We start from the raw sequence: 25,132 nt of genomic DNA on the forward strand, positions 1-25,132 counted from the left end.
TATATATAATATTCCATCATACCTATCATTAATACATTATTTAATCATTTTTTGATTATTAATTATAATTTAAAATATTTTGTATTCATTTTATTTTTTCTTAAGACAGCAATCATTGTTCCTGAATGTATGTTCCTGTCCTTTCAAGCCCTTCAAATGTGGATTTGCATATATTCTAGCAGACTAGAGCTGATATGAGCAGAACAATCATCCTGACATCTCAGCACATCAGAAAACACCACAACAAATACACATGATGTGACCCGTACAGCTGTGTCTGGCTAGTGAGTCTCACTCAAAGTCATGCTTGCTGAAGGACAGCCTCATTCCACCAGTAGGTTGTTAAAGATAAGGATGTGATGCAAGCTTGGCTCAGGCCAGAGGTTAATCTCTCACTGGCATGCTGGAATAGCAGCAGTGGATGCTCTGCTCTGCTCTCTGCCTGCGGTTTGGATAAGTAGCCGCTGTGCTTGACAAGAGGTGGCCTCGCCAAACACTGCTTCACAAAAGACACAGCAACCATTATATGGTTTTTAGAAGATTTTAGAAGCCAATTATTATCATTCCAACCAATAAGCAACTGAAAAGTAACCGTGATCATTTGTAAAACAAAAGTAGGCCTAACCCGATTTGTTCGTGAATGATCTTTAGAATCTTTAAAGTGAACAAATCTTCCTGGAAAAGCTAGGACCACAAATGAATCACTTTAGTGAACAAATTCAAAAGATTCGAGTCACCGAGGAAGTTGGAGCTGAAAATCTTTTTTTATTTATTTTTTTATTTGAATTTAATTTTAAACTAGTAACCTACTTAATCGAAGTTTAAACTTAATATATATACGTTTATGAACTTAAATGCTACACTAATCACGTATAGCTAGCTACTGTGGCGCTGACGACGCTTGATCAAGAGGAGGAGGAAGAGGAGGAGATGGAGACGCGCAGCTCCTCCCCGGGCTTTCGGATCGGATGGATTTACTCACTGAATGTCTTCGGTGAATCATAATCCTCCAAACACAACGTGAAAACACGTTATATCGACATAAATCATATAAACCGTCGCTGGTGATCGTGTCAGGCAGACTGAATTTGAAACACCGCGCACTGACGGAACTTAGTTTGTAGTTTAATTCCAATAATATCCTATACCTTGATAAGTTGAGAGTGCTGAATGTCTGTTTAACATCTAAAGAAAGAAAAAGACAAACTACAACACAAGTTTAAGAGGAGAAACCTGGAGAAAAATAACTCAAGTACCTGCGCTGATCACCTTGCCGACGAGAAGGTGAGTCTGGATAAGTAGCCTGTACTTAAGCATGTTTACCATCACGTGCATATGTACTACGTTTAGAGTCCTTTTCATTTGTTTTTATTGACACATATATATGCAATAAGTAAACTATGCCACTTTCGTTGATCTAAAACTTCTTTTAGTCTTGATAGAACTGAGTTCCCTTATGAAAGTATGACTGTACAATATTAGATGGCAGTACCGTGCTATATTTCATGCTTTTGAATTATATATTCATACATATTGCGGTACAAATGTTTTTGGGAAAAGCTTCATTATGTAAGTCTGTTCTAACAATTACTCTTCACCTTAAGTTATAAATACTCAATGTATATGATCTGATTACAGCAGCAGAGGTGGCAAGTTGTCAGTTTTTATACTAAAGTGGGGCATGTTGTCACATTTTATGGGGTTGTCACAATAGAATATACCTATTGTAAATATGTCAGCAAAATATCAGCAATAAAACATTTTTAAAGCATGAAAATATTGTATACAAATATTGTAATTTACACATTAATAAATTTCTAAGTTAATATGTTTTATTTGTTAATATATGTTTTAATATTATATGCAAAGCAGGGAATTTGAAGAAAATAAAACAGCAAAATTAATAAACAAATTAAAACAAATGAACAAATTAAAGAAAATACATTTCTGATTTTTAAACCCATGTGACATACATATTTATGAAAAATACTTGTCCTTCCCAGTTCTACCTTGACTATACAGTTAACTAGTTATAGTTAACTCTTGTTTGAATGTATGCTAGTGTAGTTTTATTCTGTTAAATTTTTGCCCAGAAGCTATAGAAAACAATGTTAATATTGATATTTAAGGCAGACAAAATTGACTAAAATTATTTTAATTAATAAATGGTTTGAATTAGCCGTTTAACACCTTGATGGTGTTCAAATCAAAAATCACTGCTGAAAACAGACTTTTTGACTTCATAAATTACTAGTTTTTGTGACATCTAGCCCAGGTCTCCACCATCAGCATCTCAATCTTTAATTTTGGGTCTCATTCCCCTCATATTCTCAGTGGCTTATGGGTTGCCAGTTGTTTATGGTGCTGCCAGAATCTCACGAGAGCGGAGCATTTCTCTTAAGCTTCAGAAGTTTTGGGCTGAATGTTGCGGGAAGTGGTGCAGACCGCTCCTCAGGAAACGTCTGAGAGAGAAAAGACTAACAGCAGGGCAAAATGGAAAAGTTTTGCAAAAGACGGGAACTACCAGACGGAGGGTGTTGGATGTTGATGGCTTTCATCTTCTCCAGACCAAAGCTCTGCCTGTAGACTTGTTCATAACAAGCCACGTCTCCTGAGAGATTATTGCCTGAATTCACCTTTTATTCTGGTGTCAGCAGTAATGCTGAGGCACAAATACGGTCTACGTATCATATTTCGCTCGTGCTATGACATCTACGTCAGGTACCGTCATTATGAGCTCTTCGCAACAACCAATGTTTAGCATCCAAACTATGAGATTGTTGTTTCTCAGAGCCTGTGAGAAGGTGCCAAAACAAAAGCAGCATATGAAGAGAGATAAACGAGGTTGTCTTTGCTCACATTATCTCAGAAAAATCCACAGAGGCCCCACCAGAGGAGTGAGAACACAAAGGGCTTGTTTCATCCCTGGGAAAGTAAACCTTCCTCCCTGTGGTGGATCCATCAGATCTTTTGGATGATTTCCCACAGAAACTTCCCAAAGTCGTTTTACTCATTCCTCAATATGTCACAGCTGTTCTTAACTGCCTAATCAGAAGCTGTACAATGACTAAATGTCTCTCTATTTTAAGTCTTTTGAATCATGCATGAATCCTTGAATAGAAACAGCGTTCATTTTTTTGTTAATGTCATTCTGGAGTTAATGAGAGTTTCTGGACCCGAAATCTGAGTGAGGAACGTTGAAGAAATTAGCTGTTTGTAATTGGAAAACATACAGTATTGTCGCATCCCAAGTGTTGTTGTCACATTGTTGTCATTTTAGCATCATTTACTCACCTTTATTATGCTTTTTCCAAACATGCATGACTTCTGTGAAAAGCATAGGAGATATTTTGCAGAATGTTCCTGTTGCTCTTTTAATTTTTTTTTTCATGATTTGTAATGTGCAATGATACGCGATGTAGTCATCATTTATCTTTTTTTTTTGCTCAAATTTTTTTAATTATTTTTATATTAAGAGATTATATTTTATTATACTTATGACATTATACATATTATTATTATATATTTTAAAATTATTTTCTAAATATTATATATATATATAATATTTTCTAAATCCAGTTAATCCTGAAGTGATCATCACTAGTAGAGATGTTGGTGATAATTTGTTTTCCCGGTAGACGCTTGACCCCCTGTTCCCCAACTCGTTTGGCAAGGCTTCTGAACTGGACACTAGCCATTAGCCATTAGTTCTCTGTAAAATCCCATCAGGAATGAACAATTAGTATGTTTGTGCACATGCTGCTCTGAAGTGTCTGAAAGTAGTGTTATTTCAAGGTTGGATGTCTCAGTCAGATGTTAGCCATCCAAATTGCTGAATAGAAAGTGTTGCCGTTTTAAAGTGTGGGGTCTGTAAGATTTTTAAATTGTTTTGAAGCAAGTCTCTTATGCTTACCAAGGCTGAATTTATTTGATCAAAAAATACAGTAAAAACTGTAATGTAGTGAAATATTATTACCATTTAAAATAACTGTTTTCTAATTTAATATATTTTAAGATGAAATTTATTTCTGTGATGCAAAGCTGAATTTTCAGCAGCCATTACATCCGTCAGAAATCAATCTAATAGGCTGTGTTGCTGCTCAAAGAACATTTATTTTTGTCCAAACTGTGAAACATTGTTTTCATGATTCGTTGATTAATAGAAAGTTTTAAAGAACAGCATTTATTGGAAATAGAAATGTCTTTACTGACACTTTTGATCAATTTAAAATTAATGATATCATTAATTTCATTAAAAAAGTTAATCTTGACCCCAAAGTTTTGAATGGTGGAGTAGATGATGATGAATAATTTTTCACATATTTTAGATTTTAGAAGTCCAAATCATTTTTTCAATAGAGAAATAATTTTAATGATAATGTCAAAACCTTTCAAGACAAACCTTCCATGAGCTCAGAGACTGTTAAATAATTGTGTTTATCTTGAAGTGACAGCTTGATTTCTTCATTTCAAGTTGTTTAATATTCCCATTGGGAAAAAAAATACATTACTCAAAATCTTGAGGAGTGATTCCTTTTGGATCCAGTAATTAGAGAATTCGCTGTTACCATGGAAATAACTGCGCCAAAAGAGCTCCGCAGCTTCCTCCCACTTGCATGAAGCAATGCAAATGACATAAACAAGTCAGTCTGTATACTCGCAAACAACTTGCATTAAACAACAACATATTTGAATATTTAGCAATGCATTTTAAGAACATTTAAAAATGTTGAATTGTTGCATTTTTTACAGTATTGAAATGTTATATTTTATAAACTTACAAAATAATGTATTGTATTCTTCAATCAATGACTAAGTCAGTAATTTTATATTGTCTTTTTTATTCAGTCATGGATTTTGCAATGCTTCATGCACTGTTCAGGTTTCAAACACTTTTTATTTTAAATCAAAGTTTGTAATTTTGTGGTTAATTCATCTCTGAGCAAGTTGGTTTGATTCTTGGCTTATAAATCTGACTTAAAGATGCACGTAGAAAAGGAATGGGGGAAAGCACTTCAAGACCCAAGGCTGCTGAAAAAGACCATTGCATTTGGCCCACTGGTCACTTGAGGGGACGGTCTGGAGTGAGGCAGGAAATTAAGCAGACAATAGCTTACTGTTTCTGGCAATCGTACCTGTTTGGAAAGTCCAACAGCCGTGGAAGGGCAAGAAGGTCTGGAGTTAGAGCTGGCGGGAATAAGGCTCTAAGCAGCAGACTCAATTTACTCTCCTGATTTCAGAGAATTCAGGCTTTTGTAAGTCTTTAAAGCTCAGTGCCATGGAAACAGGTTGGAGCATGAATCCCCACACCAACACAGCTGCGTACACACACACTTACACTATACACTACCTAAAAATGTTTTTTTTTTAAGCACACAAAGGTTGCATTCATATGCTCAGAAATAAGTAAAAACAGCAATATTGTAAATATTAATTAATATATTCATTAATATTAATAACTATTATTACTATTTAAAATAAATGCTTAATAATGTTTAATACAATTTAAAATGTTATTTATTCCTGTTATGTAAAGCTGAATTTTCAGCATCATTACTCCAGTCTTCAGTGTCACATGATCCTTCAGAAATCATTCTAATATGCTGATTTGCTCACGAAACATTTATTATCATTATTAATGCTGAAAACATTTGTGATGCTTCAGAATTTTGTAGAAACCATGGTACAGTTGATGAATAGAAACTTCAAAAGAACAGTATTTATTTGAAATGTTTTGTAACATTATAAATGTCTCTGTTGTTTATCAGTATATAAGTATATTTACACTGAACTCCCCAGGTGTAAAGCTTCCTCAGCCTCTCAATACCCTATTGAAGTTGGGAATGAACTTAAGTACAGTTACTTTCCAGCTGAGAATAACACCCTCTGAATGTATCTGAAGTTCATGCAGATACACTTAGAGAGTTCACAAAAAAATTATGATAAATGTCACAATGTAAGTCAGTGGGATCCGCTTGTTGTTGGTGCACCTACATTCGTCAATATCTTCAGGGTGAGTAAAGGATGAAAGAGTTTTCATATTTCATTTTTGTCTGAACTGTCACTTCACTAATAGGGCAACAGATGTGATGTTGACATCAGGTCCGTGTTTGTTTGTGTGTGTGTGTGCTCTGCCTCAGTTAAACGGTCATACCAGAGTGTTAACTCACTCAGACAGGGTCGTTTTCAACAGGAAGACATGTCAGAAGGAGATAATGACTTCTTTTGTTTGATGCAATATTGTCTTTTTGTAGGTGAACACAGGATGCATGTGAATGATTTAACCGGTGCGTTGCAGACCTGTAGACATTGTCTAAGTGCTGTACGCAAAACCCAACAAAGGACAGTACATCTAATCTAATCACCGATACTAAAGGGGTTAGACCAGTCTTGATCGCGCGCAGCAGGAAGTGTGGAAAAGAGAAAACCCAGATGCTTTCATATTCTCACGCATTCATTTTAGCATTTTCATACCGATTTGTAACACATCCATCGTGACTTGAAGAACTGCGGTTATGGGATGGCTTGTGAGGGATCATATGTTAATGTCTGTTCCGAATGAGTCAAAGGAATACAATTATTATGGAATATGAAGCAGGATTTTTTTGAGGAAATGACTAATGAAGACTCGTAGTAGCTTGTTTGTGTATGAGAGTTATGTATGATATGCTAATCTGTCTGAGTGGGTGCTTCTGGTGGACAAAGATCAAATCTGTGCTGGCTGGGTGTTGATAGCCCTCCTTGATTACTGTCATTGAAATCTGTTGTTTTTTATTGGAGCATCTAGTGTGGTGATGCTGGGTCAGTGGCTGACTTATGGGTTTGTGATGGGTTTATTTATTATGCATTTGAGGGAAATCAGTTATGCCTTTACATCATTCCAAAAGAATTTCAGATTAAAATAACCTCAGGTTTTACCAGTAATGGTCTTTTTATTTATTAATTACATAATTAACGGATTTAAAGGGATTTAAGGGAATAAAGAAGAACAGTAAAATTATTTGAATTTATTTCAAAGCAATTAATTCGAATTTTTTGAAAATAATATTTTTATTTTAAATTACACACTTTTTAAATTTCCACATTCACTCTTAATGTATGCCTAAAAGCCAAAAATGGCTCTGTTAATGTTTTTTGTCTCGTCACATTTGGTTGTTAATTCCATGAATCATGTAAATGACAGCCTATGGTTTTGAATTAAAAGCGTGACATTTGACTAAAAAGTTGAGTAGTTTTCATGACTGGATATTATTGTCAGTCTTTCAACATTTCTATTGTAAATCAGTTGTCAGATATTAAATATTTAGTTACTTACATCTTCCTTTGTGATCTTTATCTGCTAAAACTGAAGTGTTCTACTGTACGTGAATTCATGTAAACAGTATCAGCCAAAATTCTTGAATTTGATTGGCCATCTCAGTCATTCTGACATGTTTAGAGTCATAAGTTGTAGTTAAAGAAAATTCAAAGGTTTGTGATTGACAGTCTGCTGAACTGAACTTTGGGAATATGATGACTGCAGACTGACAGAGAGGGCCGCTTTGCCGCTGTCGGTTCGCATCTGAATATCTGATTCTGTCAAATCTAGAATTCTGTATGTGTGTCTCACAGCTCATAATCAAAGAGCTGCTGTCACGCAGAGTCCTGTAGGACCTGCTCTCAACCGTTCAGTGACCATCCACTGACTGTCAGATGCAAATTAAACACAAAACTGGCAAGAACTGTGAGTGAAAATCTAGAATTCTGTATGTGTGTCTCACAGCTCATAATCAAAGAGCTGCTGTCACACAGAGTCCTGTAGGACCTGCTCTCAACCGTTCAGTGACCATCCACTGACTGTCAGATGCAAATTAAACACAAAACTGGCAAGAACTGTGAGTGGTCCAGCTAAATATTATCTGATTGACCAGGTTGGTGGCATAACTGCATATTCTTCTTTATTTTGAAGTTATTTGTAGGTCCAAAATAACCAGTACTTACTACTTTTGGATGAATAGAAAAATAAAGTCTACATACAATTCTGATAATTTTCCCAGTAAAGATGCACCATTATTTAAACATTGCTTGATGCAAGTAAGCTTATAATTATTTTTGTGTTATGGTCAATAACCGATAAATGGTCAATAAATGTTAATGTCAAGTTCTGTCATGAAACTCTAGATGGCGAAGGCTGATGGGTCGTTAATGCAAACTGATGATATTCACAGCATTAAACTACTTGGCACACGCTGATTGGTTCATATTGCATACGCAGCCAATAAGCTTGCTGCTTTAGGTTATTATGGCTGGTTAGCATTCAGAGTTCCTCTGAAACCCTTCACCTTCCCCAGCTCCACCTGTATAGACCTGCTATGGGTTATTATATTATGCTATTTATGCAGCAGCAGTACTGTATGTCTTAAATACTCACAGCACCGTATCGACGTATGTATTTGCAGTAGCAAGTTCCTGTACTTGCTTTGCAGCAGCAGCAGCAATAATCTACAACTACAGCAATAACCAACAGCAGCAGCAATTCAGCAGCAGAAGCTTAGCAGATCTGTTCTGCCAAGACCAAATACATTAACAATGTCATATCCATTACCATGCTAAAATCTTCCGATATTGTCATTATCAATTTTTTTTTACTATTTTGTCTAAATAAATGAAAAAAGAATGCAATTTGCTTAATATTGCATTTAACAGTGTTATTAAATTATTATTGTTTTTAAATGTTAACTTTAAGTGAGCCTTAGATTATGGCAAAGGTAATCTAAATATAAAAATTGGTGAAATAAGCATGAAGAATTAACTATCCAATATCAATGATACCGCTAAAGGAAAAATAATTAAATACATAAATAAATAATAATTGTCAACATTAACATATATACGTATATAATAATTGTTTGCATTTAATCTTCATTTCATTGTCTTGTTAAATGCTGTCAGTGGTGTTGCCATTGTTTTCAGCTGTCGTTTGATGTCATTTCCTGTATTACCCTTGATGGTGTGATTATGAAAAGATTTTTTGCTTTGTATTTCACTTGGCGTGGTTAAGTCACATTACAGTCGACCTACAGATTCCTGCAATTATTACTGACGTATTGTTTATTCTCTGGCGCTGTAGGATTTTCTCTGGTATGTTTTCCTAAGGCAAGTTTCCCAGACTCAAAGCTAAACACCTAAATCCTTTGCTCGGTTTTTCAGTGCAGTATCAACACAGACAGTATAATTTAGTTGAAGACAGTGTTTCGTTATGGATAATGTTGTTTCTCACAGATGTGTCTCGCTTCTGCAGGTCTGCGGTGTGTGAGTGGGATGTCTGCAGATCAGCTGTGGCCTGACTATGGTGAAACACCAACCGTTACAGGTGTATGAGAGACAACTGTGTTTGTCCTGTTTGACCGGGATCTACGGCTGCCGCTGGAAACGGTACCAACGCTCCCATGACGACAGCTCCAAGGTAACCACAGCATCATCCTTTGTGGGAAAAGCCATTGTATTCTAACCACATAAAGACTGAATGAAGATGATAGAGGCAAAATTGACACTGACCTGTTGAGTCATTGACTTTTCGCTAAGCTCCACATTAAAAATGTTACAGACCAATCATGTTGAAACGTTATGGTCATTTACACTAATGTTACTGTATCACTTGTAATCGCTATTTATATATTTAGCAGTTTATAAGCACATTTTAATAAAAAAAACTCACTAATTTTGATGGGAAGTTGAGTACAGCTTGAATAAGTGGCCAACTATAACTGAGGAGTCTGAGCTTAGAAAAGTGTCATTTTTTGTCAACTATGATTCCCACACTGTGGCTTATAGTTATGGATCCACTTTGATGATACTGATGGCTTTCTCAGGTAATTTCTGTCAGCGTCTGGTCATGAATATCTTGTTCGGTATTCATTTGAGGCAGACAGCAGAACCGAAGGACAACTTGGCTGTCTGTGAAGAAGCAAAAAGCCTTTCTCCTCTGCTGTCTGAATGTCTCTTTATCAGACAGAGAGAAACTCAAGCCAGAGTTTCAGATTCCCTGGAGGACGTGTTGTAGGTCAATTCCAATCTGTATACAACACAGCAAGAGGCTTAGTCAGGTCTCTCTGTCTCTCTTTGACTTGTCAGTTCAATGTCTGGTGACACCAAACTGGATCCTGACATTATTTAGTAAAGTTATTCAAGCAGAAATGCCCATTATTTTAACCGAGCATCCATTCCAGCCCAGCGATCAAATGTTCTGGCCTGATCTGAGCCACAGTCAGATTGAAAATCAACCCTTATCTAATCTTTACCTAAAGTCCTCTAATATTCATAGGGTATCAAGCTTAAATGTAGCAATATCCTCAGAAGTTTAGAATAGCACTGATATAAATAGAACAATAGCTGATTTAATTATAAAAATTGAGCTTAGTTTCACTCAAGGGTTGCAAAGTTTTTATAATTTTTATTTAGTTCATTATAATTAAATTTATTGTGATGCGTGTATCTATATATTTTCAAATTCTATCATTAAATTATACAGAATGTAATATATAGAATATAATTGCATTTTTAGTTTAGTTTATTTTAATTATACATATTTGTGTGTCATATATATATATATATATATATATATAAATAAATAAAATGTAATAATTATGAATTTCTTTATGCCTAATTAAGGATTATGATTACATGTTGTCTTAAAATTGAATTTTAATTATTTTTTTATTATTTCATAATTGATTTCGAATGTTTACTTTTCATACCTGTACATTATGTCTTGTATGATATTGTATTTCTTTCTGTGGAAAAAAAAAATGTGTTAGAAATTATATATTAATATTTTCGGTTTTTGTTTTTCAAACTCAGCATTCCATACATTATGTAATTTTTGTAGTGTGTTTAAACTTGACAATATTACTGTAGGTAATATTAGCTGGGATTTTGTCATTTTTTACGAACTCTGTCTTGACCCCTTATTTGACTGGGCTTAAGATATTTTTTATCTAAAATTTAATTCAAAAACGTTAAAAAGAAAATCAAAAATTAAAATGATGTTTGAAAGGATATACTGACTCATTGATTTAAACATGCAACCTGAGGTAAAAGTTATAGCATACTATTGTTTGAAATGATTTTTTTTATCTCGCCTGCTGACATACTATATTTTTAAACAAACAACAATTTTAAACAAACCCTTTCTTGACTCATTATTTCACCGGGCTGCCAAAAGTTAAGATATATGATATGAAATTCAGTAAAAAAAAAAAGACAACTAAGTGTATTAATGTCTGAGATGATAAGTCACTCACTGATTTAAACAAACATGAAACTTGAGGTAAAAAATTTAGCATACTGCATTGCTTTAAATGTTTTGTTTATTTATTTATTTATATTTGCTAAAGCAATTTATTATTATTGTTATTGTAGACCATATATACTTTTTACTGTGCAGTCAGCAGTATTGTAGTATTCAGTTCTGATCTGTTTATTCTTTTCCATGTTCTATCCAGTTTGAAGCTCGTGATGATTCAGTTTGTGGGTTTTTGTACTTTCTTTTCACCTCCCCACAAGTTGTTATAAATGCTTCTTCAGGAGTGAACACACACATGCACACCCATGGCCATTAGTTCATCTTTCCATTTGAACAGGCTCTCTGAAGTAACACCTCGGCATTGAGAACGAACTCTTCAGAAGCTCTGCCATTGGCTGGCTTAACTTTGTGTCATCACTGCTAGCCCCGCCCACTCTATAATTAGAGCAGGGTGACGATGTGTCCTACCCGATGTGCTCATGAGCAGGTCTGGAGGAGCTGATGGGATTGAGGGATTAGCAGCTGTCAGCTGTGCAGAATGAATAAACAGAACAGTGAAATGTGTCCTCCACTGTAGAGTGACTCCACCACAATCCACAGACCAATAAAACATGAGTCCGTGCATTATTCAGTTCTCTGTCAGGGTGTGTGGAATCACTAGAAAACTATACGTGAGCTGTTATTGTTGGGAATTGTATTTAAGACATGTCAGATGACTGTTGTTGTGGTCTTTGAAATCTCAGAGTTGGTGAAAAGCTTAATCAGTGCAAATGTTGAGTTGTGTTTTGTTGGAAATAATAGTCATTGGTCTTCATATTCATAATGCAATTACATCTTTCAGTTTTATTTGTTAAGTTGTCAATCAGTGGTCCAATGTAGGGTGAATAGGGGTCATCTGAGACATTGGGTGATGTGGAATGACTAGCTCTGATATGTACATTTTTAACGCTTTCTTTTTTATTTAGGAAATTAATACTTTTATTAGACAAGGACACATTAAATTGATCAATAATGAGAGTAAAGACTCCTGTAATAATAAGGAAAATGTATATATCAAATAAATGCTGTTCTTTTGAACTTTCTATTCATCAAAGAATCCTGAAAAAATGTATTATGCTTTCCAGAAAAATATTAAAGGGGTCATATGATGCTGCTAAAAAGAACATTATTTGGTGTAATGAAATGTGTTTATGCGGTTTAAAGTTAAAAAAAACACATTATTTTCCACATACTGTACATTATTGTTTCTCCTCTATGCCCCGCCTTTTTGAAACGTGTCGATTTTTACAAAGCTCATCGGTCTGAAAAAGCGAGGTCTGAGAGTGCAAGCGCCAAGCTGCAGCCAGACCCTTCTCAAAACAACACTAGTCTGGAGGACACGTGTGTTTACATCACTTCCTGTTTTTGTTTTTCAGTGGGAATGTTCATGGTTCTTCCTCCTCTGCTGTTCGTTTCTCCTTCTCCTCGTCTGGTCCTACTTCTGGTTGGAGGCTCGTAATGACTACAACGAGTTCAACTGGTGAGTTCAGCCTGATGTTTGGAGGAACCTGCTATTTTAGCAGTGACATCAGCTGGTCATTAACTGAACCCCGCTGTGTGTCCTCACCACGAAGCTGACAGCAAGCCATGTTTGCACATTTCATTGCTAGAGCATGTTTTATGAGTTTTCTAGTTTTATTGCAAGGATTACTCTTAGTTATATTCGCAAACATGGATTGCTTAACAACTTTCTGAATTAATTTTACACACTAAGGGCCAGTTTTACTAAACCGGACAAATTAGCGAGAGAGCGCAATTCCAAAACCTGCGGAAATTTCTGCAGGTGATTTACTAACAACGCACAAATTAAAGAACACAGACGCAACATCACCCTAATTTACATATCGACCAACGCAAGATACCAAGCGCAGCGCAAATTACCGTAATCACAAATAAAGAATAAAGGCACAAAACATTCAAAAGAACCAGAGGCCAAAAAAGGTAGGGTTGCAAGAAGTTTTGATAGACCTGGTATTGTGTGACTCCTAGTGATTCGCTTTTGTTGGGGCGTTAAATAATGACGCAAATACCAGCAATTTGACGAGTGCAAATGTTAGTAAATCGTGTTGCGCGATTCATTTAAATACTCTCCTCTCATAAATTTTGCGTCTGAAAGAGAAACTCCTACACAGTGGCGGCTCGTGGGTTTTAAAGGGGTCATATGATGCTGCTAAAAAGAACATTATTTGGTGTAATGAAATGTGTTTATGCGGTCTCTGTATGAAATATAATCTCATCAGTTTCAAAATAGAATCTTTGAGGGGCAACCAGAAAAATGATTGTCAACAATGTGCAATCCAATCTCCTTTGTCCTGACCTGAGAGGCGGTGGTAGATATAAAACCTAGTAAATAAACTTTCTTTTTTCCCAGAATTAGACTCAATCTGCGTGGGCAGTTTTGCAGGTCAGTGAAAAACTGTGTTTATTTTGCAAGCTCTGATTCCTGTGTGTGATAACTGTGGGAGATGCATTTGGTAAAGAAACGCAAAAGAGAAAGAGTTCTCATTGACAGTGAAGTCAAAAGTCAGAGAGAAACAGCAGAAGAAACTCTGGAAAGTCTCTTGTGCTGCTGAATGTGATTGAGTCATCTGGCACCAGTGGCGGCTCGTGGGTTTTAAAATAGAGGAGGCACACTAATTGTATTGGTCTGGGATCCCTTACGATTATTATTATTATAATTTGCTTAACCACTTTAAAATGGCTTTTTGGTTGCGTTTAGTCAGAAAACGACATACATAGAGCAAGATAATATAATTTCACTTACCTGGCCTATCACTTGAAGCAAACATTCATCCCTTCTTAAAAGTCTGTGTTAAAAGAGAGCTACCTGTTGTGCTATTCAATTAAGCTGACTGCTGTAGCCTATATCCAGCTTAGGCTCGTTTTCCCTTTTTTTAAATTTGTATATATACTGTTTGAATGACAGCTTGGTAAATCTGTTGGCAATCAAATATTCAATATCGCTACTCATAAGTACTTGGTACATTATCAGTGATTGGTTGATATCAGAAGGGAGGCTAGCCTCCCTTGCAAGGTTTCTTTTCTCAACACTCCTCAGTGCTGAAAGTGAACATTCGATGGTGATTGGCTAATTTTTTTTTGCCAAAGGAGGCACGAGAGCTCAGCTCTCTCCCGGCCTCCCCCTCCCCTTCTCTATCACGTAGCGGTAGTAATTACATCAGCAGATTCGGCACATTCGCGATAGAAAAGCGGCGCTTTCCAACTTCATTAACATGTTATGGTGTTACAGCTGTGAAATTACAAACATAAAATACACATTCTGAGACATGAACTGAAATGAATTGTGAATTTTTTTAACATTAAATCATCCTCCTCCCATTTCACCTCAAAATTATGGGGAAGCTGTGCCTCCCCCGATGAGCCGCCACTGCCTACAAATGCATATTCAATAAGGTCATGTGCAAATATAACTGTGTCCACGCCTTTTCAGTGCTAATTCGTCACTGTGTGTCTTTAGTAAATCCTGACAATACTATTTTAATGCCAAAAGACAGTTTGCGCTGGCACAAGCTGTTAGTAAAACTGGCCCTAAGTGTTGGAAAGCCTCATGTATGTAAAGCATGCTTTGTGTTTTTTTTATCCCTGCTGGTATGAGAGCTGTTGATGGTTTTCTCTAGAAAAGTTACTTTTTTTATTACTTTTATTTTTATGTATTATTTTTATTTTTAATTATTATTTTATTTATAATTTGCTGTTGTATTTTTATTTCTTTTTTCAGATTCTTGCACTTTGTCACATTGCACTGGGACAGCAGCTTAATTTGTACTGGATCCATAAGGTGAGACGAGTTTGTAAATCTGTTTAAGCCTAGAACTAGACTGAAGTTCTGAATGTATATTAAAACAAGTTTTATTTCCTACAGATTGTAGTTCTGGCCATTCTGCTCTCCACCATAACAGGAGTGGTGTCCATTGATGATTTCTGGCAGGACGAATGGGACATTGTCATCATTTCTCTGCAGGTTGGAGCAACCTCATCAGCATATTACTGTCCAGTGTCTTGAGATCTTTCTTGACAAGTAATTCAATGAATTGTATGTTTTTGCTGTTGTAGTTCACAGGGCCGTTCCTACACATCGGAGCTTTAGCTGCAGTCACAGCATTAGGGTGGGTCATCGCCAATCAGGTGGTGCGCATGGAAAGATCAAGTGAGTTGAAGGTCATGTGAGGGGAAAAGACAGACTGGGTCAAAGCTAAGACGGCCCCTACACTTTGACAGCATGTAATTGTAAAATATATGTGCACTACCCTTCAGTAAGTTTTTTTTCTTGTTTGTTTTTGAAAGAAAGTAATACTTTTATTCAGTGAGGATGTATTCAGTTTATCAAATGTGTGACAAATGCTATTCTTTTGAACTTTGTATTAATAAAAAAAAAACTAAAAACATTTTTTTCTGTTTCCACAAAAATATTAAGTGCACAACTGTTATCAACATTGATAATAATAAGAAATGTTTCTTGAGTGGCAAATCAGCATATTAGAATGATTTCTGAAGGATCACGTGACAGAAATAAATTACATCCTAAAATATATATTACAATAGAAAACAGTTCTTTTAAATAGTAATAATATTTCACAATATTAGTGTTTTTACTTTATTTTTGAACAAATAAATGCAGCCTAGGTGTGCAAAAAAAGATTGTTGATCCAAACCTTTTAAACAGTGGTGACGGTTTTTGACACTTATTTTTTTTTTGCATATGTTTGTGTGTTTATCCAGGGCTTCAAGTTGTGACGCTGGTGATTTATGTGAGCATCCTCCTGGTTCTGTATCTGGTTCCCCTCTTCATCTCTTCTACCTGCATCATGGACCGGTCCAAGCTCGGTGCTCGTCCTGCTGTCATTGGCCGTCGTGGAGCTCCAATGGTGAGTTTCATAATCCTGGTTTTTCAGGCGGATGTTTGGCATCCAGGTTTCTCTCTGAAGTTTAGCAACAGTTAGAAAGCGCTGGAAGGATCGTGTGTCCCTGCTGTAGAGAGCCACACTTACACTCTGTCTAAACATTAAGTTGATTGTACAATGAAGCTTTAACCGCTTTGTTTAACTTCCTCGAAGGAGTGTTAAGATAGTAACTCCCATTACACTCTTCCTCTCTCTCTCAGCTCGCTCCAGAACACACCATTATGTCCTTCAGTAAAGCACTGCAACAGAAGGTCACTGCCCTGGAAGCAGATGTTACCATCAGGTATTATGACTTTATGAAACATACCTCTCATACCTGAATGAATCATAATCTGTTTTATTTTATTTTATTTATTTTTAATTTATGGTATTTATCTGGTTTATTTATTTATTTTATCATACCTCTTTGAATTAATAGTAATTTATTTTATATTTTATTTTATTTTGTTTTATCATATCTTTTTGAATGTGAGAAAAGAATGGCAGCAGCTCTAAGTCGATTGGACTCTAATGCGATTGGATGTTTTGTTTTTTTGCTTTAGTCTGGATGGCGTGCCCTTTTTGATGAGGGACCGCACACTACGCAGGACCACCAATGTGGACAAACTGTTTCCAGCCCGTCAGGACCACGACGCCTCGTTCTTTAACTGGACAGAGATTCGCAGTCTCAATGCTGGACTTTGGTTCCTCAGGGTATTAAATTTGATTCCTTCCTTATTTCTTTTGTCCATCTTCACAGTTAATAAAGATTTTGAGGTTGTTTGTCCCTCAGGATGACCCGTACTGGACGGTGCAGTACATGTCTGAAAAGGATCGCAACCGCACGGCCAATCAGACGGTGTGTAGCCTCGCGGAGCTGCTGCGTCTGGCTGCTAGAACAAACCGCTCCGTGATCTTCAGCCTGCGGCGACCTCCACCTCAACACCCCCGACACCAGCTCTGGGTCAGTGATGCACTGAAGGTCATTCAGAGATCCAGCATCCTACCAGAACAGGTGAGAGCACAAAACACACACAACATACATTTAAACACTTAGCAAGCCTCTGATTTAAAAAAAAAAATTGTCGTCTAAAGACCATCTTAAACCAACATCTGAACAGTGAAGATTTGTTGAAGTGTTGTCTATCATGCTTTATTCAGTCTAAATCTGAAATATTGAGGAAAAATATTCTTGATAAGCTTCTAACAGTTGAAAAAAACCTTCATGAGCTGCTTTATGTGCCCAACTATTCTAAGAAATTCTGAATTCGTCTAAAAATATTTTACATTTATAATATACTTTTTATATATTTTTATATAATTTGTTGAAATGTTGTTTAATGTCTTATTCCGACTAAATCAAAAATATTGAGAAAAATATTCTTAATAAGGTTTTAAGACCTTTATCAACTATTTAATGTGCCAAAAATTCAAAAGCTTTTTAAAATATTTAATATTTAAAAATGTGTGTATTTATTCTTATATATTTAGCGGAAATATGTCCTATTATTCCATCTAAATCTTCTAACTCCATCTTAAATATTGATAAAATATTCCTAATAAATGTATAATATTAGAAAAGGTCTTTCTAAGCTAGTTTATGAGATAACCAATAAATTCAGAATTCATCTAAAATATATATTTAAAAATGTATGTATTTATTTTTATATGACTTGAAGAAATTAGAAATCTCGTCTAATGTCTTATTCATTCTAAATTTTAAATATTGAGCAATAAATAAATATTGACCAGTTTTATATAATAAGTTGAAATGTTGTCTAATAGTCTTAATATTCAGTATTAATGTTCAGAAAAAATATGAAAAGTGCTTAATTCGCTTCTCTCTCTCTCTCTGTGTGTGTGTGTGTGTGTGTGTATAGGTGATGTGGACTCCTGACTGGTACAGGAAGAAGGTGCGTGCAGCGGTTCCTCTCCTTCAGCAGACGTCAGATGAGAAACTTCCTGTGGCTGAGCTGAAAGAAAGAGGGATCAGTACTCTGACCCTGCACTACAGCCAGGCCAGGGCTCAGGATATCAGGTACACACACACACACACACATTCAGAACGTCAGCAGACATCTGCCTTTCTCAGTCTGTATTAAATGGCATACTGAAAGCATTTTGCATTGAAATACAACATCATAACCATACAGCTATTGCTATTACGGTAAAATCATAGTATGTTAAAATGTTAATATGGAGTTATCATATGGCATACAGTTATTTAAAATATGAAAATGTAAAATTAAAATATTTTATCAATTTTAATAGATGTATTTAGATCATTTATGGGTCTTTGTAATGTTTTGAGAACTAATTGTTTATTGATATTTTTTATTACTATGATATATTACAATGCATTTAGAATTATATATAATATATATTTTAATGTGTGAAGTTTAAATTTATACATGCATGCATACATACATACATATATTTTATCATCAATTTAATTGTTTCATTTATATGAAAGTAGGCAATGGGTTTTGTTCTGCAATACTTTTACCAAGCAAGCTTCCTCTCTGTGTATGTGTGTGTTGTGAGCAGGCAGTTTTCTGGCAGTAATGTGAGTGTGAACGTGTATCCGGTGAACGAGCCGTGGCTGTATTCGCTCATGTGGTGCAGCGGGGTTCAGTCCGTCTCTTCTGATGCCCCACACATCCTGAAGAAAGTGCCTAATCCTATCTGGATCATGGTACTGATCTCTCTCTGGCTGAATCCCAGTTCACACACTCCTATTACGTACGAAAAGTACATACTCTGCTGGCCACGCTCAAGTACACACTCAAAAGCAGGCCAGTTTCCCACAGATTTGGAACGCTTGTCATTCATGTCCTACACATTGGCCGGATGTTCATTTAATGGTTCATTTGATTATGCTGTCAGCTTTCAAGGAGGATGTAGTGAATCTTGGCCCTGTTTAACACATTTTAACATCCGTTCCACAGAATACTGTAGATGTTAAATTGGCATGCTTTACATATGTTGCAAGATCAGTTTTGAGAAATAATGTTGCAAATGGTTGCATACATTTGCATCAGAAAAATCTGTAGTGCAAGAGTTTGTGGACAAAATTAGCGCCAAAAAGCTTTGGAATACTTCCCTGGAAATAGTACTGAAGGCTGAATATTTAGACACATTAGAGATCTATCTATCTATAGTATATATAATTTTTTATATATTGCAATTTTATTTTATTGGGATTCTGCCTGTATTATTTTCCCCTCATTTGCTTTTTTTAATGTATTTACATTGATATCTAATGGCTAAATGCTGCTTTAACGGTTTGTAGAGTGCAGATGAATATGGCCTGATATGGATCACTTCAGATTTAATCTCTGTGGCGACTGTCATTGGCATCTTCATATTTCAGAAGTAAGTGAATCTCTTTTAGTATGTCCTTCGAGCTGTTTCTTAATACTTGTTAATTCTGGAAGCTTTTTTTGCTGTGTCAGTTAATGGCTTTAATTGCACACATTTGCACGAAAGCCTATTTGATTTTCAGAGCAGTCCTTGGCGTTAATGTTAGGTTGTTTTGTAGTTAGCATGCTTGCTATATCTCTGCTGGGCGGCCGGGTGCTTTTCAACTGATGGCTCTGCTCTTTTCTTCTTGGCACTCTCTACTTTCCCTCCATTATCTCTCTGTCCTCTGCTCTTTGCATGTGCCTGTCCGCCGCTGCTCACTGAAATTGCTCAGCTATCACCTGATCAGGTAATGAGGATGAGTATTTTAGGGACAGAATTCTGACTGTTTTGGTCTTTATTTGTTCTGTTTTTTTTCTGTTTGTGTTTGTTGTTGGTTGTGTTTTGTTCCAGTAATTATCATTCTTGTGTGTTTTTACCTCAGTGTCGCTCTTTTCCTCAATCCTTTTTAACCCTTCTAAGCGTTCTCTCTCACTTTCTCATCAAATATCTCAAGATCTAATACTTAGTGACCAGAACTTTTTGGCACTTTCAGACCCTCAGAAGTGTGTTTTGGTGATTTTTTCCTCAGGTGGAAGATGAGTGGCATGCGCAGCTACAACCCGGAGCAGATCATGCTAAGTGCTGTAGTACGTCAGCCGAGTCGTGACGTCAGCCTCATGAAGGAGAAACTGATCTTCTCAGGTGAGACTCGTGAGCACACAGCTGTGTGGAGATAAAGCCTGGTTAATAAAGCCGCAGAACAAATTAACTCTCTGTGACCTCTGCATATGGCTGTGGTACATCGCCCCCTGGTGGTGATCATAATACACCATCAATATCTGTATTCATATCTGCATATGATAACACTTTACAATAAGATAAAACAGTAGTTAATGCATTAGGTGTCATGAACAAATAAGAAACATTTTTTTTGTGATTTTTTTTTAAATATATATTTTATAATATTATAACAAAATTATTTCAAAAATGTTATATAAATAAATGTGTGTGTGTGTATATATATATATATATATATAAAATAAATCTATATATAAACATGAGTTTTCCATGTGCAGAAATATAAAGAACAACAACAAAATAACAAAAATATATATATACATACGACTTAAATGTGAAGGTTTGTCTAATAAAGTAATTTAATTAATTAAATGTGTGTGTCTCTGTGTATAAAAATATATGATAACATGATTTATAAATAAATATATAAATATACCGTAATTAATTTATATATAAATATTAATTCAATGACAACATTTGGCTTGTGCAGAAATAAAAAAAATGTAAATGCATGTGAATAAATATTAATTAAAGATTAAATTAATTCATGTATATGTGTGTGTGTATATATATATATATACTGTATATATCAAAAATTAATGCATATGTATATATGACTTATATGTGGAGGTTTGCCATATAAATATATAAATTTACAAATTACAGAACAACACACACACACACACACACACACATATATATATATATATATACACACACATACAGTGTGTATATATATATATATATATATATATATATATATGTATGTGTGTGTGTTGCTTTCAAACATTTTTATAAGTGTAACAAATATTACTAATATTATGCACAAATATTATTAATATTTCATATCAATATTAGTAATATCTTAGAGTTTACTGGAGTTATTACAGCTCCAGTGAAACATTATATGATTGAAGCCAACCAAAATGTTTTAAAATAATGTTAAGATGATTCAGCTAGTGATTCAGAAAAAAGTGCCCCCTAGTGGAGAAATCTGCCCCGTGAAACTCTGGCTAATGAGTTTTGTGCTGGTTTCAGAGATCAGCAACGGTGTCGGGAGCACAGATGAGCTGTCCGTGTACACAGGAAACGGTCTGGACGCTTATGCACGCGATGACATCATGATGCCCGCACGTCATGCAAGCAAACTTTAGTGACGACTTGAATCCATTTTATGGTTCGAACATCTCGAGCTCAAAATCATTCATTTAGCCTGAGTTGCTTTTTCATCTCCAGTGGATTATTTTGAATGGTTTTTGTTGGTTCACGGACACTCTGGGACTGTATGCCACTGATTCAGTGTTCTGCTTTGATGCCTTACGTACTTATGTATTTTTTCTGCATCGAACCGTATTTAAAATGGAGCTGGCTTATTGTACACTGTAAAGTTTAGAGTCCAATCTGATGAAAGCAGGTAATAAAGGTGTCCTATTATTAATGTTTGTGAAGAACAGACTGAAGATGAATGGATTTAATGTTAAAAGCATGCAGAAATCAAAGGTTCAGAGATGGTTTTTTTAACCTCAAGCTAGCCCTTGTAAAGCTTGGCTGTAGGCTGATATGATTATTTATTTTATTTTTGTAACGTGATTTGCTTGCTGGTGATTCGTATCTCATTGCACTAGATTAAGATCAGTTTTCATTTACATTGCTGTATCGATGTCTTTTTAAGTGATTTATTTTTTAATGAAATCTCTGAATTGCGTCAAGAGTGTTTTTCACGAGGTGTTCAAATGGGTTTTGAAGGGAATTATTACTGGAAATGAAGCAGTATATCAAGTGAAGTCAGGAAAATTGAGCCACTTTTGTGCACAAACTGGCTCAGTTCATCCTGTGCTGCAGTAGACAGGCCTATTTTTTTAGTCTCTCAGAATGATACTTATGGTAATTCAAAACATCACAGGTTTTTATTGTATGGGTAACACATTGGCTATATTTATTCACAAGCAGAACAAATTGATATAAATGGCTCATGGGGTCAGTGAGATTTTAATACTTTTATTCAGCAAGGATGCTTTAAATTGATCAAACTTGACTTTTTATTTAAAAAAAAACATTTAAATGTATTTGATCTCATCTTTGTTTTGTTTTCAATTTTAATGTCACTAAAGTTATCAGACACTTGAGTGGAAAGGAACTAGATTTTTATCTGAGGGAAAATATTAAGCAGCCCAACAGTTTTAAAATATATAGGAAAATAGATATCAAATATATAATATATAAATATATTACAATAGAAAATAGTTCTTTTAAATTGCAGTAATATTTCACAATATTACTGTTTGTACTGTATTTTTGATTAAATAAATGCAATGTTGGTGAACATAAGAGATGTAAAAACATTTGAATAAATCCTACTGACCCCAAAACTTTGAACGGTAGTGTATAATCATTTTAAAAAGGCTGTAGTTCATGCATATTAAAAAATCAACTCGATGAACTTTAAATATTTGAATGTGCGTTAACTAATGATTAATAAACAATTGTTATATTTGTTAATGTTATTATAAAGTATTACCTGTTATTTTTAAGACTTAAGATTATATTTTGCCAAACGTTTTTCAACAATTTTGAGTTACATTCGCATCTTTCATGTAAAAGATGGAGTTTGCTTATTGTTTATGGCAGTAGTTAGTAAGTACTCACACTAGATGGCAGCACGTTATTACCGAGTGTTACCGATCTCATCACTTTTAGTTTCAGGAAGCCACTGACATAAGCCCCATCTGTACCAGTAAATATCGCTATATTAATATGACTGACATATGTAACAAATGAAATTAGTACGATATAAAGATATCTTTTTATTGCATGAAAATAATGCATTTGTAATCTCAATAGTTTGTCGTTTTGTCTAGCATCTGCAAGGCAAAGCTGAAACGGTTTACAAGAGCAAAGCTTCACCACTTTCACCATATTTACAGTATATTTACATGTCATCTTTCATATCTGTAACTACTTCTCACAGTGTCCATGACTCCAGTGTCGTCAGAGACACCTTAATGCAACAGCTCTGAAACACAAAGGCTGCTTTACACAGTCAAAAAGGTTGTGGCCGGCAGCTAACAGTCTTTGCACCAACCAGAGGCAGGCGAGGACGAGATGAACAGCATTATGCAGGGCTGTGGTTATGCTTGGGTTGCAGGTGGGCTGAGAGGGGCCGGCTGGGTCTCTGTGTCCTCTTTACTGTTGTCTGAACAGTCAGATCCGATGTAACAGCCCGAGTCTCTGGGACAGACGTTTAGTCCGGCTTTGACTTGTTCAGAGGGAGCTTTGGGCTCTTCATCTTTCTCTCCGTGGCTCTGATTATTATCTGTATTAGAAAAAAAAACAAGACAGGCGTCATGATAATGTCATCAGATGATTGTGCATGAATATTCATGCAGTACTTGGAAGTATGTTTTCATAACACGCAATGTTTTTCTGTGTATTGCAGCATTTGATGCCGTTTGTGACGGATACCCACGCAAACTCACTGCTCAACACACTTCCTGTTGGGTTTTTCATCACACAAAAAACTGGCCTCCACAAAAAAACATTTTTTCCACTAGCAGTGTTGTTGTTTTTACATCAAGCTACTCAAAGTCTAAAATGATTTTATATAATAATTCATTTAAACATATTACAATATTGTATTCATTTAAATGTGTGTGTGTGTGTATATATATATATATATATATATATACAGTGGGTAAAATAAGTATTGAACACGTCACCATTTTTCTCGGTAAATATATTCCTAAAGGTGCTGTTGACATGAAATTTACACCAGATGTCGGTAACAACCCAAGTAATCCATACATACAAAACAAAACAAATAAGTTCAGAAATTAAGTTCTGTGTAATAAAGTAGAATGACACAGGGAAAAAGTATTGAACACATGAAGAAATGAAGGAGCAAAAAGGCATGGAAAGCCAAGACACCAGCAGAAATCTATCAGTAATTAGAAAGCACTGACCCTTGTCAGTGGAAATAATATTAGCTGGTTCAGTCTCAACTGTTGGCCTATAAAAAGGTGTCTCATTACGGTTGAGTGCATTACTTATTGTTTTCTTTGAAACAATTGTACCTGCTAATTCCAGGTCTTTCTGAAGCTCTCCACAAGTGGTCCTTGGCTCTTAGAAAACTCTTCTGATAATTTTTTTTTCACTGCTCTGTCATAAATCTTGCGAGGAGCACCTGGTCATGGCCAGTTTATGGTGAAATAATGTTCTTTCCACTTCCGGATTATGGCCCCAACAGTGCTCACTGGAACATTCAGAAGTATAGGTATGCTTCTGTAATCAATGCCATCAGTATGTTTTGCAACAATAAGGTTGCGAAGGTCTCATGGACACCTTTTCAACAGTTGAGACTGAACCAGCTAAAATTATTTCCACTGACAAGGGGCAGGATTGCTTTCTGCTTTCTAATAGATTTCTGCTGGTGTCTTGGCTTTCCATGACTTTTTGCACCTTCCTTTCTTCATGCGTTCAATACTTTTTTCCCCTGTGTCATTCTACTTTATTACACGCAACTTCATTTCTGAACTTATTTGTTTTGTTTACTTTGTATGTATGGATTACTTGGGTTGTTACTGACATCCGGGGCCCGTGTTCAATAAGGAGGTTCAACCAACTCTGAGTTAAAACTTGAACTCTGGGTTGACTTGCTCTGAAATGGGAAACTCTGAGCTTTCGGTTTCAGAACAGCTGAATTGAGCTA

General features: G+C 35.5%; 2 protein-coding genes across 4 annotated transcripts in view; one reads left to right on the forward strand and one right to left on the reverse strand.

The window, feature by feature from the left end:
- The first annotated feature begins 904 nt into the window (after positions 1 to 904).
- LOC107653691 (glycerophosphodiester phosphodiesterase domain-containing protein 5-like) lies at positions 905 to 22,461 on the forward strand. Its single transcript, XM_016440487.1, has 17 exons — positions 905 to 1,284; positions 9,281 to 9,445; positions 12,700 to 12,803; positions 14,878 to 14,893; positions 15,063 to 15,122; positions 15,207 to 15,305; positions 15,398 to 15,491; positions 16,064 to 16,209; positions 16,446 to 16,528; positions 16,788 to 16,938; positions 17,018 to 17,239; positions 18,105 to 18,262; positions 18,772 to 18,919; positions 19,517 to 19,599; positions 19,922 to 19,936; positions 20,219 to 20,331; positions 21,466 to 22,461. Exons 2-17 carry the CDS (start codon positions 9,329 to 9,331, stop codon positions 21,579 to 21,581), a joined length of 1,725 nt encoding a protein of 574 aa, XP_016295973.1. The 5' UTR covers positions 905 to 1,284; positions 9,281 to 9,328; the 3' UTR covers positions 21,582 to 22,461.
- A 495-nt stretch (positions 22,462 to 22,956) lies between these two features.
- The window catches only part of LOC107653725 (SAM domain-containing protein SAMSN-1-like), a 33,884-nt gene continuing 31,708 nt past the window's right edge, over positions 22,957 to 25,132 (reverse strand). For all 3 annotated transcript variants that reach the window (XM_016440524.1, XM_016440522.1, XM_016440525.1), the window contains one exon: positions 22,957 to 23,740. In XM_016440524.1, the coding sequence (XP_016296010.1) occupies positions 23,556 to 23,740 (185 nt within the window). In that variant the 3' untranslated portion in view covers positions 22,957 to 23,555. The remainder of the gene's footprint in view (positions 23,741 to 25,132) is intronic.

The sequence above is a fragment of the Sinocyclocheilus anshuiensis genome, unplaced genomic scaffold (genome assembly GCF_001515605.1).
Source record: "Sinocyclocheilus anshuiensis isolate Anshui unplaced genomic scaffold, SAMN03320099.WGS_v1.1 scaffold315, whole genome shotgun sequence".
In the NCBI taxonomy this organism is placed as follows: Eukaryota; Metazoa; Chordata; class Actinopteri; order Cypriniformes; family Cyprinidae; genus Sinocyclocheilus; species Sinocyclocheilus anshuiensis.